A 14,270-nucleotide genomic window follows, 5' to 3' on the forward strand; every position below is an offset into this window, starting at 1 on the left:
GGGGGGGGGGGTGCCCGGGCTGGGGACCCCTGGAAGGTTCCACACTTATGCTGTGCCTTCTCCCTGCAGGACCTGGGCTGAAGAGATGGGGGGCAGCAGCTGTGGGCCTAGGGCTCACTTTGTTCACCTGTGGTCCCCATACTTTGCATTCTCTGGTCACCATCCTTGGGACGTGGGCGCTCATTCAGGCCCAGCCCTGGTGAGGATTTGGTGGGGGGAGGAGGAGGAGATGGAGGGGGTGGAGGAAGAGACCTGTTTCCCCTTGGGGTCTTTCTCTGTTTCTGTCTCCATCTCCGGATGTCTCTTGTTTATCTCTAGATTCTCTGTGTCATTTGTCTGGTCTGTTTTTCTTCCTCTCCTGCCTTTTTCTGGGTCTTTGTCCCTGTGTGTTTGTCCTGGTCCTTTACATCCATGTTGTGGATTCAGGAGAGAGGAGGACGTTACTGGTCTGCTGGCCCTGCCACCGTTGGTATTGAAATTCTCTCTCTCTCTCTCTCTTTCTGTGTCTCCCTCCCTCTTTCTCCCTCCACCTCCCCTCTCTCTCTCTCTCCCTTCCTCCTCCCTCCCTCCCTCCCTCCCAGAAAAAATGGAGGATTGAAGGGTCTTCACCCTGAAGCCTCTCTTAACCCCCTTCTCATTTTCTCTGTTGCTGCGCATTTCTGTGTGGCTGTTTCAGTCGTGCTCATTCCATACCCCCCGCCCCTCATTTTCTGTCTCTGAAGGTGGGGAGGTGGGGAAGGATTTGTAGCTGGAATCTAGGGGCGGCTGAGGCAAGATGTCCTGCACCCCTGCACCCAGCGCAGCACGCCTCTTGCCTTTGCCCAGCTCCTGCCACGCCCTGGCCCTAGCCTGGACCTTCTCATATCTGCTCTTCTTCCGAGCGCTCAGCCTGCTGGGCCTGCCCACTCCCACACCCTTCACCAATGCCGTCCAGCTGCTGCTGACACTGAAGGTCAGACTCCCCTCCAGCCCTTGCTGTGTGCCAGTTAACCTCCGCAGCTTTACCTTCTCCTCCCAGCCACTCCCGTGGGAGGCAGAGGAAGGGGGATGGTCTCCCCCACACACCCCGCCGGGGGCGGGGCTTCACCTCAGCCCTTCCCTGGGGTAAAGAAGTATCCAAAGTTATGTAACTGTGGGTGCCACGTGGTGGCTGAGCTAAGGTGCATCTTTGTAGCAAGCCATTCTGCAAAGGACGACCAGCTCTGGGGAGGTAGCACTTAGTTAAGGACACAAAACCAGGACACCACGTCCAGCTCTCCATGACCTGGGAAGATGGGTGAAAACAGATTCCCAGGCCCCACCCCCGGCGGGAACGTAAAGTGCATTCCTACTATGTGCTACGTATCAGTGAACAGAACGGTCACGTGAGGTGGTGAATGAGGTCTCCTCAGCATCCTGTGTTCCCAGGGGGAGCTGGAGAAAGAGCCTTTCAGGACATAGGGACCAGCGTGTGTGGAAGGGGGCAGGCTGAGTCCCATCAGCAGTGGACCAGCCACATGGACCGTCCATCAGGAGCAGAAAAGAGCACAGGCAGCCCAGGCCAAACCATGCAGGGCCCTGTTGGCTAAGGTGAGGGGTCCCGACTTCTTCCTGTGAGGGCCCAAGATCCACTGCAAGAGGTTTTTTGATTTGTTGCCAGAAGAGGTATTGTGACCAGATTTACAGGTTTAAACATCCTTCCTCCCGATGCTGAGCGAGTTGAAGCAGAAAGGGCAAGATGGGGTGACGTGGGACTCTTTTATCAAAGTCCAGCTGACAAACAGTGGTGGCTTGATGCAGGCCTGTGGGGAGGTCAGTCAGGGCCCCACCAGGAAGCCTGGCATTTAGGAGAAATGGAGGGTGGGATGGGGAGAGGTCCTGGGCCTCAGGGCACGAGAGGAGGGGCAGGTAGTGGAGCCGGGAAGGAAAAAGACTTGGGTAGAGCCCCCCAGTTCAAGAAGTCTATCAAGGGTCACGGCCAGCCCAAGGTGATCTTATCAATACAAGGGGATAAAAACCCAAGCCTCACTCCTGCCTTCCTCCATCTCTGCCTGGGGCTCTGTGCCAACTAAACCCAGGGGGAAGCTGGGGGACACAGGCCTGTGGATGTTGAGCCGGCCTGGGGTCTGTGCGGAGAACGGTAGAGAGCAGATCTGAAGGAGGAGCCCGAACATATTCAGCCCAGTGGTGGAGGCAAAGCGAGAGGGACAGACTCAGAGACTTAAGGGATTCGATTCAGGGAGTGAGGAAGGTTTCCTGCCTAAGCAATTAATTGGATGGTGGTGGTATTTGCTGACGGCAAGCAGGGACTAGAAGAAGACCCACTTTGGGGAGAGGCTAATACCGTGTTCCACCTTGGATGTGTTCAATTCGAGGTGCCTGGAAGATATCAAGTATTAATGACAAGAGGTAGATTTTTTTTGTTTGTTTTTTGTTTTTTTTTGATCTCGCCACACGGCTTGTGGGATCTTAGTTCCCCGACCAGGGATCATCAAACCTGGGCCCCAGCAGTGAAAGGGCGAGTCCTAACCACTGGACCGCCAGGGAGTTCCCTAGAGGCAGCTTGATGAACAGGCTTGGGGCTTGGAGGAGAAGTCCCACCGGGTTACACTGTGGGTGGTATCTAAAGTCACAAACTGCAGGAGAACCCAGAAAGATGGAACTCAGAGAAAAAAGACAGAGGGGTCCAGCAGTGAGCCCTGCGAGAGTCACCAAGAAGCCCTTACTCACGACTAGATGCCCAGAGCTGCCCGTGGAGTAGAGCCTCAGCGCCCATCTGCACGGGGTTGCAGCAGCTGTTGGCTGCCCAGAGAGGTAGTGAAAGGGAGGTGGGTGAGAGGAAGCCCGGGTCTGACCTGTGCTTCCCTGCACCCCTTCCTCCCAGCTGGTGAGTCTGGCCAGTGACGTACAGGACCTGCACGTGGCCCAGAGGAAGGAGATGGCCTCAGGCTCCAGCAAGGGGCCCAGCCTGGGGCTGCTGCCCGACGTTCCGTCTCTGATGGAGACGCTCAGCTACAGCTACTGCTACGTGGGCATCATGACAGGTGAGCGTGCCCGCCCCGCAGGCCTGCCTCCGCAGCTCCTCACCCTCTGTCTCCATCCTCTGCCTGGAGTTTGATGCCTGTTCCACGTTCCCACGTTCCATCCCAGCATCTGCTGCTCTGAGGGTGAGCATCTATGCTCGAGTCCATGTCTGACTCTCCCCGCTGGTCCCAGGGCCCCTCCAGAGTAGAGAGAGACTGTTCTCAGCCTCAGTGATTCCTTGTAACTTTTTGGGAGCAAACAGGAGATAAAGGAGAAAGATCTACATCACCTTAACGTTTCTGCTGCCCGGGCAACGAGCATTCACAGCTTATGATCCCATTTTTAGTTTCAGAAAATATTTTTCACTTATGTTGACCTCTTAGGTGTTCATTTTCATAGCAACTGTATTGAGCTATGATTACCACATTCATCCACATGTAACCACATCCAGCTCGCTGGGTTTTAGTCTGTTCACAGAGTTGTGCAACCGTCACTGCCATGTAATTTCGCCACGTCGAAAAGAAACCCTGCACCCTTTAGCCGTCGTCTCCCAAACCTCCGTCTGCCCCCATTCCCTGGAAACCACTAATTGACTTTCTATCTCTATATATTTGCCTATTCTATCTCTATATATTTGCCTATCCTGAACATTTATAAGTGGAATCATACAGTGTGTGGTCTTCTGTGACTTGTAAGACGTTTAACACTTCTGTTAACCCCACTCTGCTCCCTAGGCCAAGAACAGTCCCCTCTTTTCCATCTGCAGCCCCTCCCTGCTCAGTGGCCAGAGGGGTCTCAAGAAAAGGCATAATGAGAATCCAGCACTTCCCTGGTGGGAGAGCCTACACTGGTTTCCTAGCGCTTAGAACAAAACTCAAAGTCCTCATCAGATCCCGCAAGGGTCCCGCCCCTGCCACCCTCTCATTGCTTCTCACACCACTCTTCCTCTGCACGTGCACTGCTGCACTTCCTGTCACTCCGTTATACCCAGCTCACCCCCAGCCCCATCCCTCCAGGTCTGGTCTGTCTGTCTCCATCTGTCTCGGTGTCTCCATACCCCTCATTCTCAGGCTCTGTGTCCCTTTCCCTAAGTGTCTGTCCCTCTTTAGTTCCTGCCGAGTCCCTTGTCTTCCCCCTTCTCCGCTTCCTTGTCCCTTTCTCTCTGGGTTTCATACCCCCACTCCCCTCTCTGCCTCTCTCTCTCTTCCCTCTGTCCTACCCCTCTCCCTGGTCCACCTCCGCTCCCGAATCTCTGGCCCATCTCCCCCCTCCCCCAGCCCCGCCCCCACGTGTGCCCTGTCCGACCAGCTGCCCTTCCTCCCGCCGCAGGCCCGTTCTTCCGCTACCGCACGTACCTGGACTGGCTGGAGCAGCCGTGCCCCGGGGCCGTGCCCAGCCTGCGGCCCCTGCTGCGGCGCGCCTGGCCGGCGCCGCTCTTCGGCCTGCTCTTCCTGCTCTCCTCCCACCTGTTCCCGCTGGAGGCCGTGCGTGAGGACGCCTTCTACGCGCGCCCGCTGCCCGCCCGCCTCTTCTACATGATCCCCGTCTTCTTCGCCTTCCGCATGCGCTTCTACGTGGCCTGGATTGCCGCCGAGTGCGGCTGCATTGCTGCCGGCTTCGGGGCCTACCCCGTGGCCGCCAAAGCCCGGGCCGGGGGCGGCCCCACCCTCCAATGCCCACCCCCCAGCAGGTCAGGCGGCGGGAGGGAGGTGTCCCAAGACCCGGCAGGCCCAATCGCCGCGGGCTGGCCCTGCCCCTAGCAGGGAGGATAGCGGGGAGCAGGGGGGGGCAGGTCTCCCACCTGTTGTCAGCAGAGTGTCACCCTCAGCCACCACAGCCCGCCTTCCCCTGTCCTAAGGAAACAGTAGTCCTGATACGTACGGATTGCCCCCTGTTGCTAGCGCTTGTCCCCCCTTGGGATGGTGAATTGCTCTCTGTTGCTAGGAAAAGGAAGGTGTTACAGCAGTCACACGCTGTCCCTCTGTTGCCGTGGAAGCGACACCCCAGTAACCCAGTTGTTCCTGGTTGCTCAGGGTGCCATCGTTGGGCAGTGAGGAGTAGCCCTTTGTTGCTAGGGAGAACATTCCCTAGCAACAGCACTGCCCCTTCCTGCCAGAAAGCTGCTCTTTGTTGCTACGGAAACGGCATCCCCTAAACTGCCCCTTTGTTGCTCGGAGGGAGCACGCCCCTCCCCATGGGATGTCGTCACATAACAGCCTGCTGTTGCCCTCTTTTTCTACGGAAATGGCATCCTTGACCATGCCGTCCTCTAGCAGAGGGGACACCACTCCTAGCAACTGCAGGTCGCCTTCCTACTGTTGCCCAGGAAATCCCCTGGTAACTATCAATTAACCTTGTTGCTGGCGAAACTAGCCCCCTAGCTCCTTCATCACTAGATAAGTCACACAGCTAGTAACTACAGACTCTCTTGTTGCTAAGGATTTGTTGCTCCTGTGTTGCTAGGGAAATGGCACCCCTAGCAACCAGGAATGGCTTGTCCCTCTGTCCCTAGTGGTCATGGTCAGCTTTCAGGCTGGGGCTGGGAAAGCAGCCCTTTGATGTAAATTCTGAATTACTCCTTCTTACAAGGGTTGGGCAATCCCCTAGTAGTCACAAACTGCCATTCCATTGCAGGGGAAGTGGCACCCCCTGCAAATTTCTTGCCACTGCCATAGTAGAAGGTATCCCCCAGAAGACGTCAAGTAGGAATTGAAGGCTTTTCTAAACCTTCTGGGCCCCGCCCCTAATGGATGCCCCCTTCCATTATCGGAAGCCGCCAACGGTTCAGGTGGGCCGAGGATATCCCCAACTGCTGGGGAGGGGGTTGGCACCAGTGACCCAGGAACCACTGTATTACTGGAGATGACCCTTAAAGAACAATCCTGGGGACCAATAGCTAGGAAAGGCCCTTTCAGGAAGCTTTTCTAAACATCCTAGGCCTTGTTGCTAAGGAATGCCCTTTCCCTAGCAACAGAGACCATCAAGGTGTCAGGCGGGCCTAAAACATCTCCCTAGCAACCACGGACCACCTCATTGTTAGGGATGCTGCTTCCCTAAAAACCGAAGTGTCCAGCAATTTAGAATGGACTACTTGGAGGCTTCTCTGAATATGCTGAGCTTGGTTGCTAAGGAATGGCCTTTCCCTAGCGTCTGAGACCATTGGCAGGTCAGGTTGCTAAGGACTCATAGCTTAGCAACCGTGGCCCTTCCAGACTTTTCCTGGCTGTTGCAGGCCCCCTTACCAAAGAGGAGAACCCTATTGCTGATGAACTGTGCACTTCCCAAAAATGCTCAGTCTGGGCTACCCTCCCCAGGGTTGCCCTAGCAAACGTGATAGCCAGAGAACTGTTTCCTGGCCAGGATCCCCTCCTTAGCATCCGGGGCTGGGACAGTAGCCAGAGTCAGGAGGGGGCCTGGCTGAGCTGCATGTCTGTCCCCCACCCTCATCCTCCACCCCCCCACCCCCCCAGTCCGGAGAAAGCGGCTTCCACGGAGTACGACTATGAGACCATCCGCAACATCGATTGCTATGGCACAGACTTCTGCGTGCGCGTGCGGGATGGCATGCGGTACTGGAACATGACGGTGCAGTGGTGGCTGGCGCAGTACATCTACAAGAGCGCGCCCGCGCGCTCCTACGTCTTCAGGTGAGCCCAACTGTCTCGGAGGACTGCACAGAAGTACATCTCCCAGCTGCCCCTGGGGCCGCCTGCGTCTTCCCCCGCTGGGCCTCCACCCCTGAGGGTCATGGGAGTTGTAGTTTCTTGAGCCTTGCGCTGGCTCTGATTTGCGTTATTCCGGGGTCAATTCTTCCTCCTCTCTGGGCCTCCGTTTCTACGCCTTAAAGTCAGCCCCGCTCCACAAACGCAGTGTACTGAGTCCTATGGACTCAGTAGCTAGACTTTCCGGAATCTCAACCCTGCCAGTTACTAAGAAACCTTAAGGAGTTAGCTGACCCCTGTTTCCTCAACTTTTTTAATTTCAAAAATTCCCATATATGCTTTTTTTTTTTAAATTCCAAATGCTCACTTTAATTACCCTTGACTAAACCCCAAGAGATACAGCCATTTACTTGGAGCTCAGCAAGATAAATTGCTTCAGCATACTGCAAGAGGAAGCCACTGAAATAATCACTCTGCTTTGTAAACCTTTATGTAACTTCTGGCTAGTAAACATAAAAAGTTAAACAAACTGTGGGAGCAGGGGCCCCACCCAAACATGGACTGTAGAAATAAAAGAGGCAATAAATAAAAGGCAATCTCTTTCCCAAAAGCAAAATCAAACACAATTAACAATCCCCTAGCTCTTAAAGTTACGTCTTTTTTTTTCTTAACATCTTTATTGGAGTATAATTGCTTTGCAATGGTGTGTTAGTTTCTGCTGTATAACAAAGTGAATCAGCTCTACATATACATATATCCCCATATCTCTTCCCTCTTGCGTCTCCCTCCCACCCTCCCCATATATGCATTTTTCCCCAGTTTTTTAAAATTGAAGTATAGTTGATTTACAATGATGTGTTAGTTTCAGGTGTACAGCAAAGTGATTCAGTTACACACACACACACATACACACATACACACACATATACACACACACACACACACACACACACACACACATATTAATTCTTTTATTTTTTTTTGGTCTCGCTGAGCAGCTTGTGGGATCTTCTTTCGCCCATGAGGATTTGAACCCTGCCCTGGCAGTGAAAGCACGGAGTCCTAATCACTGGACCGCCAGTGGTTGCCTGTCTATTCTTTTTCAGATTCTTTTCCCTTATAGGGTATTACAGAATATTTAGTATAGTACCCTGTGCTATACAGTAGGTCCTGGTTGGTTATCTATTTTTTATATAGTAGTGTATATATGTTAATCCCAAACTCCTAATTTATCCCCCCCGAACCCAGTTTCCTCAGCTCTTAAATGGGGGTAATGCTGTTACCCGTTTCATAGGTTGATATGAGGAATAAGTGAGATAAAGTGTGAAATGCACTTAATGTGAGGCCTGATTAGCTTGTATTATCCTTCACTCATCTGATATTTCTTGAGTGGAGACTTTCTGTAAAGACAAGATAAACTTATCTTTACAACCTTAGGAAGTAGGAGCTCTCATCATCCCCAGAGACCCAGGATCAGAGGTCTGATCTTAGGCAACCTGCCGAGTGTCACCAGATGAGGTCAGGATACATCATGACACGTTCTTATAATGAAAAAGTCAATCATGGTGCCTCTGGAGCTAGACCTCCCTGGGTGTGTGATCTGATTTATGATTTAAAGATCTGCTCCGACCTTGTGTGGGAATGGGCTAAGGTGGGGGAGGGGAGCAGGCGATAAAGCAGGGACTGGCCCGGTGGGCATTGATGGTATCCTAGAATAGGGACCAGTGGCCTAGAAGTGGATGCGTTTGAGAGGTGGAGGTGGGAAACAGCTTGATGCCCAGGTGATGGGTTGTGCGTGATGGTAGGGGACAGAAGGGCTGTTTCCTGAGGAGGGGAAACTGGGCAGAAGGAAGTTTCAGCAGTGGGTAGGATGAGGAAGCTAGACTTGGGTTTACTCTCCCTGACTTTGAGGTGACTGTTAGATTTCCAGCCGAGGTTGTTGGCTAGGCAGTTAGTTGTGTGATTCTGGTGCGTTAATGCAAGGGCTGATGTAAGAAGTGGACGCGTGAGCGTCAACAGGTGTGGATGATACTTAAAGCTCTGGGGCTGAGCATCAGGTCAAAGCACAGAGTGCGCCATTGTCTAGACCAGGGATTCTCAATGGTGGGGGGGGGGGAGCAATTGTGCTGCACCCCCAGGGGGCATTGGCAACGTCTGGAGACGCTTTTGTCATAATGGGGATGTGCTACTGGCATCTAGTGGGTGGAGGCCAGAGATGCTCCTAAACAATCTGCGCTGCCCAGGACAGCACTCCACCTCCCCCCTCACCCCCCCGAAAAATGATCCTGCCCCAGCGTCTGTAGTGCCAAGATTGAGAAGCCCTGGTGTAGACTAGGGTCCAGGAGGAAGAGCCAGCACAGATGCAGCCAGTGACATAGGGAGACAATCGGCAAAGTATTCATTCCCGGAAGGAAGCCGAGAGAAGGAAGTGTTTCAAGGAGGAGCGAGGAGCGGATTGTGCGTCTGCCAGTGCCAGGAGCTTCAGTGCACTCAGGGGGAGTGTGACCACTGGGTGGGGCGTGATGGGAGGAAGTCTCCAGCGACCTTGCCCGGAGCAGAGTGGAGGGCTGAAGTGAAAGCTGGATTGGAGAGGGTTCAAGAGAGGACGGAACGGGGAGCCTAGACGATTCTTTGGAGAGTGTTCACTGTGGGGGGCAGGGGGGCAGCGAAGCAGGGAGAGAAGAGCAGGTGGCGGAACGGCCAAGAGCTCAGGCGTGCACACGTGGAGGTTACAGACGCCGGGCTTGCGCTGATGTGTGTCCTACCGGCAACTGCTTTCAGTTCTGCCGACCCAGAGCATTCTCTCTCCACCAGAGGTAGAAAAGAAAGAAAACAGTTTTGTGGACTTCCCCAGCGCTCCAGTGGTTAAGACTCCGTGTTTCCCCTGCCGGGGGCGGGGGTTCGATCCCTGCTCTGGGAACTATTATCCTGCATGCCTCGCAGAGTGGCCAAAAAATAGGGGGAAAAAAAAAAAAAAAAAAACCAGTTATTGAATAAGCATTAAACCAGATTTCGAGGCATGGCTCAAGTAACCCACTGCTGAGATTACCAAGATGGAAAGAAAGCTCAGCCTTTTTTTTTTTAACAGTTCATCCATCCATCCATCCATTTTATTTATTTATTTATTTTTTAGGGTATAGTTGATTTACAATATTGTGTTAGTTTCAGGTGTACCACAAAGTGAATCTGTTATACATATACATATATCCACTCTTTTTTTAGCTTCTTTTCCCAAATAGGCCATTACAGAGTGCTGAGTAGAATCCCCTATGCTATACAGTAGGTCCTTATTAGTTGTCTGGAAATCTCACCCTTTTTGTCTTCTCCATCGCCACTTAGAGCCCTTTACGTAGCGTGTTCTCAAGAGACACCATAACTGGTCCTCACGTCGGAGGACTCCACAAGCACTTTGCGTGCTCTCACGTTCATCCCAAGTTCACCTGGTGATTGGGGTAGCCACCTGTGCCAGTTAAGTGTCTTTGTCTGAAGGAAGAATAAAACTCCTATCTCTATGACCAGCGGGTATTTACAGCTCGGAGCTGGCACCTAGGATAAACCCTCAGAGCTGCAGGGAGACAGGCTCTACCTCCCTCCAAACCTAGGCTTCAAAGAGGTGGCTCCCAGGCCCTCGAGAAGAACATTCCTGACTGTAACACTTTCTATAGGCCTATTGTACCATTTCAGAGATTTCCATCTGTATCCAAAGGATAACGGAAAGATGCTCAAACAGGTTTTTCAAGGAAATGGCCTAAGAAAAGAGAAGGAGGGGGGCTTCCCTAGTGGCGCAGTGGTTGAGAGTCTGCCTGCCGATGCGGGGGACGCGGGTTCGTGCCCCGGTCCGGGAAGATCCCACATGCCGCGGAGCGGCTGGGCCCGTGAGCCACGGCCACTGAGCCTGTGCGTCCGGAGCCTGTGCTGCGCAGCGGGAGAGGCCACAACAGTGAGAGGCCCGCGTACGGCAAAAAAAAAAGAAAAGAAAAGAAAAGAGAAGGAGGAAAAGATCTTCCCTGTTGGCAACAGGGAAAATCCAACCTTTTTATGGACCCTTTTTACACCCTCTGCCCCCCCCCGCCCCCCCAGGAAAGGGTGGTCGGTGTCATTCTGTCATTAGGTTATTTCTGCACTTTTAACACCCTGATGTGCCAGAGGGAAAACGTGATGCCCATGGGCAGGAACTCGGGCCACAGTCCTTGGCAAAGCCTGCTCTGATTTGTGGGTTCTCTGTGAAAGTGGGGATCAGAGCCTAAATTTGTGGGTCTTCAGGGGATAGCATTTGCAGTCCTTAAGGAGGAGGGACCATGGCTGGAGATTTCTGAGTCTTCACGGATCATGATTTATGTTCCTGGATCCTCAAAGAGGAAGTGGCTGGGGACGTGACTCCTGGGTCCTGAGGGAAAATAGTGTTGAGAGGCGGCTTCTGAGAAGCGAGTAGAGAGTACCGGGCCTGAGGGAGGAGGGGCTGGGGGCCTGGGCCCCTGGGTCTCAGGGAAGGGGGCAGGGGGCCTGCACTCCGGGTCCTGATTCCTAGCCCCTCCCCCAGGAGCGCCTGGACCATGTTACTGAGCGCCTACTGGCACGGCCTGCACCCTGGCTACTACCTGAGCTTCCTGACCATCCCGCTGTGCCTGGCAGCTGAGGGCCGGTTGGAGTCGGCCTTTCGGGGGCGGCTCAGCCCCAGGGGCCAGAAGGCCTGGGACTGGGTGCACTGGTTCCTGAAGATGCGGGCCTATGACTACATGTGCATGGGCTTTGTGCTGCTTTCGCTGGGCGAAACCCTCCGGTACTGGGCCTCCATCTACTTCTGCATCCACATCCTGGCCCTGGTGGCCCTCGGGCTGGGGCTGGCTCTAGGTGGGGGCAGCCCCAGCCGGCGGAAGACAGCGTCCCCCGCCACCAGTCTTGCCTCAGGAAAGCTTCGGGAGGAGTAAGCTGTCACGACCCTCCCTCTGCCATCGGTCCAGCCACCAAGCTTTGGCCTGGGAGTTCTGTGAAGCATGCTGCTGTGTCCTTTCCCGGAAAGAGTCCTGATATGGCAAGGGGCCTGGAGAGGTTTCCCGCTTCCCCAGCTCAGCACCGTGCCTGGAAAAGCCTCCGCCCTGAGGGCCCCAGACGATCAGTTTTCCCTCCTGTAAAAATCAAGATATGGTCCAGACAAGAATCTCCCTTTGTCCCTGCCCAGTGCCAGGTATTCAGAGAGAGCTGCGTTTTCCCAACAGCAGGGGCCGATGGGCGACATGGTTATTTGGGCAAATGTCTCTTCTTTGGCTCCACAGTGTGGGGTTAGGAGCTTCAGGGCAGGCTCTGGGAGTGGGGGACCTCTTTCTGGTCGCTTCCAATCTTGTCTCATTAGACCAGTACGGAGTATAACCCTCCTGGAACGGAGAAGCTGAGGCGCAGATGTGCAGGCCTTTGGACTATGGTTCTCGTAGGTTCCATCTGAGCCACCTAAGGGCCCCAGCGCTCCTGTCACCCTCTTGTCATCCTTTGACCTAAGAGGCTCAGAATGTGTAAATCTCTCCTAATAAAGTGTCACACAAAGACTCTACGTGGGAATGTCTGTGGGTGATCAATGTGGGGGGACTTGTACCACCGCATTCCTCTGTGATGTGCTACCACCCATCCCCCCGGGAGCCACGCGGGCATCTGTGGACTTCAGCTCCCAGGAGACCTTTCGGAGCAGAGGCCCCGATAGTTTATGGGAAGTGCCGGGTATTTCTTCCGGGCCACCTGGCGGCCAGGTATGCCCCTGTCTCAGGCTCCTCCCTCACCTGGGGTAGTCCCTGCTCCGCCGGCCCTAGAGACGGAAGCAGAGCCGCGGCTGGGGCCATTGAAGAGAGCCCGATGTGGGAACCGGAGGCCTGGGCCTCCTCTGGGGGATGGCCGGCACCCCGGGAGGCCAGAACAGGTGGGGGCGCCCGAGGAAGGTCAGGTCCCACTCCCCTGGTTGGCGGAAGTCCTGAGGGAGGTGGAGAACGGAGGTCTGCCTCCTGGGACCCCAGGGCCGAAGTGGGAGGGGCTTCGGCTCCCGGGTCTCTGGGGCAGAGGGGACCCAGAGGCTGGGACTTCTGCGTCCTGGGGAGGAGTCTGGAGACCCGGCGTCCTGGCGGAGGAGGGGCTGGGGGCCGGAGCGTCTGAGCACATCTGAGGAATGGGAGGGGCCGGGATCACCACCTGAGCTAGAAGGAAAAGGAAGTTGAGGGGCGGACTCCTCAGCCCTGGGGTTGGAGGGGCCACGCTTGGGTTCTTGGCAGGGTTATGGGGCTGGTGTCTGGGACCGGGGATTCCAAACTCCCGGATCTGACGGGGGAGGGGCCGGGGGCCCGGACCCTTGGGTCTGAGCGGGGAGGGGCCGGGGGCCTGGACCCCTGGGTCTGAGGGAGGAGGGGCTGGGGGCCCGGACCCCTGTGTCTGAGGGGGGAGGGGCCGGGGGTCTGGATCCTGGGTCTGAGGGAGGAGGGGCCGGGGGCCTGGACGCCTGGACTCTCCCAGCCGCCTGTCCTCCTGCCCCAGGTCCATCGCTGTCCTCTGTGCTTAATGAGCTCCCCAGTGCTGCTACCCTTCGGTACCGAGGCCCTGGGATGCTGCCCTGGGGGGCCCTGGACGAGGAGGAGGACGGACAGAGGAGCATCCAGTCCCTTGCAGAAGCCACACAAAAGGAGCTGCAGGAGCCTGGCCCTTCCCGGGAACTGCCGTGGCCCATGCAGGCCAGACGGGCACACAGGTGAGGCCCACCTCCCACTCCCCAGTCAGGTGTGGACCACCCTCCCACTTGTTGGAGGCTCTGTCTCCATCTCACTCTGTCCTTCTGTCGGTCCTCGCCTCTCTCAGAGTTGCCTCTGGGTTCCTTTTTCTCCTGTCTGTGTTTGTGCTTCTCTGATTCCAAGGAGTCCTGCCTCCGGGATTCTTTCTCTCTCTCTCTCCCAAGTTCTCGTCTCTTGTGTCTTCTGTCCCTCCAAGGCTGTCTGCCTCTATTTCTCTCTGGGTGTCTGAAATCTGTCAGTTTTTTTTCCTCTCTGCTTTATGTCTGTCTCTGCCTCCCCCTCCTCAAAGCCTATCACTCTTTCATTTCTTTCTTGCCTCTCTCCCGCTACATAATTTACAGTACCCAGTGAAAGCTGAAAGTGCTGGGTCTCCTGTTCAACAATTATTACTCATTTTAAGATGGCAACAGCACAGCATTCAAACAGCACAGCAAGTGGGACGCCCTTCCGAGAACGGGGTCCTGTGTGACTCTTCAGGGAGCCCTTGAAAACTGACCCTTTTCCTTACATAATCCTGACACCGATTACGATACGTGGGGAATTTTCTCCACACCAAGCAATGCTCTGACACTAGCTTGGTGTCCAAAAATTCAACTCAATTCTGACGCTATCTACCTGGAGATATAACCTCATTAACATAAAAAAAAAGGCAGCTTTATCACTGTCACCACTTAGGAAATTCGATTTAGGAACTGTGTGCCAGAAACAGGACAAAGACCGAATATATACTTCTTTTTTAAAAAGTTTTTTCCAATTTTATTTAGATACAGTTGACATACAGCATCGTGCAAGTTTAAGGTGTACAATGTGTTGATTTGATATACATTTTTTTTTTTTTTTGCGG

General features: G+C 54.5%; 2 protein-coding genes across 2 annotated transcripts in view; both read left to right on the plus strand.

Annotated features, from left to right (window-relative positions):
• MBOAT7 (membrane bound acylglycerophosphatidylinositol O-acyltransferase MBOAT7) overlaps positions 1–11,593 on the plus strand; it is an 11,824-nt gene extending 231 nt beyond the window's left edge. Inside the window, exons 2-7 of the mRNA XM_007463857.1 lie at positions 70–199; positions 826–952; positions 2,864–3,023; positions 4,333–4,693; positions 6,474–6,650; positions 11,206–11,593. Coding sequence (XP_007463919.1) covers positions 70–199; positions 826–952; positions 2,864–3,023; positions 4,333–4,693; positions 6,474–6,650; positions 11,206–11,593 — 1,343 coding nt within the window. The remainder of the gene's footprint in view (positions 1–69; positions 200–825; positions 953–2,863; positions 3,024–4,332; positions 4,694–6,473; positions 6,651–11,205) is intronic.
• Positions 11,594–12,062: 469 nt separating this feature from the next.
• The window catches only part of TMC4 (transmembrane channel like 4), a 15,063-nt gene continuing 12,855 nt past the window's right edge, over positions 12,063–14,270 (plus strand). Inside the window, exons 1-3 of the mRNA XM_007463867.1 lie at positions 12,063–12,090; positions 12,421–12,570; positions 13,176–13,386. Coding sequence (XP_007463929.1) covers positions 12,063–12,090; positions 12,421–12,570; positions 13,176–13,386 — 389 coding nt within the window. The remainder of the gene's footprint in view (positions 12,091–12,420; positions 12,571–13,175; positions 13,387–14,270) is intronic.

The sequence above is a fragment of the Lipotes vexillifer genome, unplaced genomic scaffold (genome assembly GCF_000442215.2).
Source record: "Lipotes vexillifer unplaced genomic scaffold, Lipotes_vexillifer_v1.1 scaffold1060, whole genome shotgun sequence".
Lineage (NCBI taxonomy): Eukaryota > Metazoa > Chordata > Mammalia > Artiodactyla > Lipotidae > Lipotes > Lipotes vexillifer.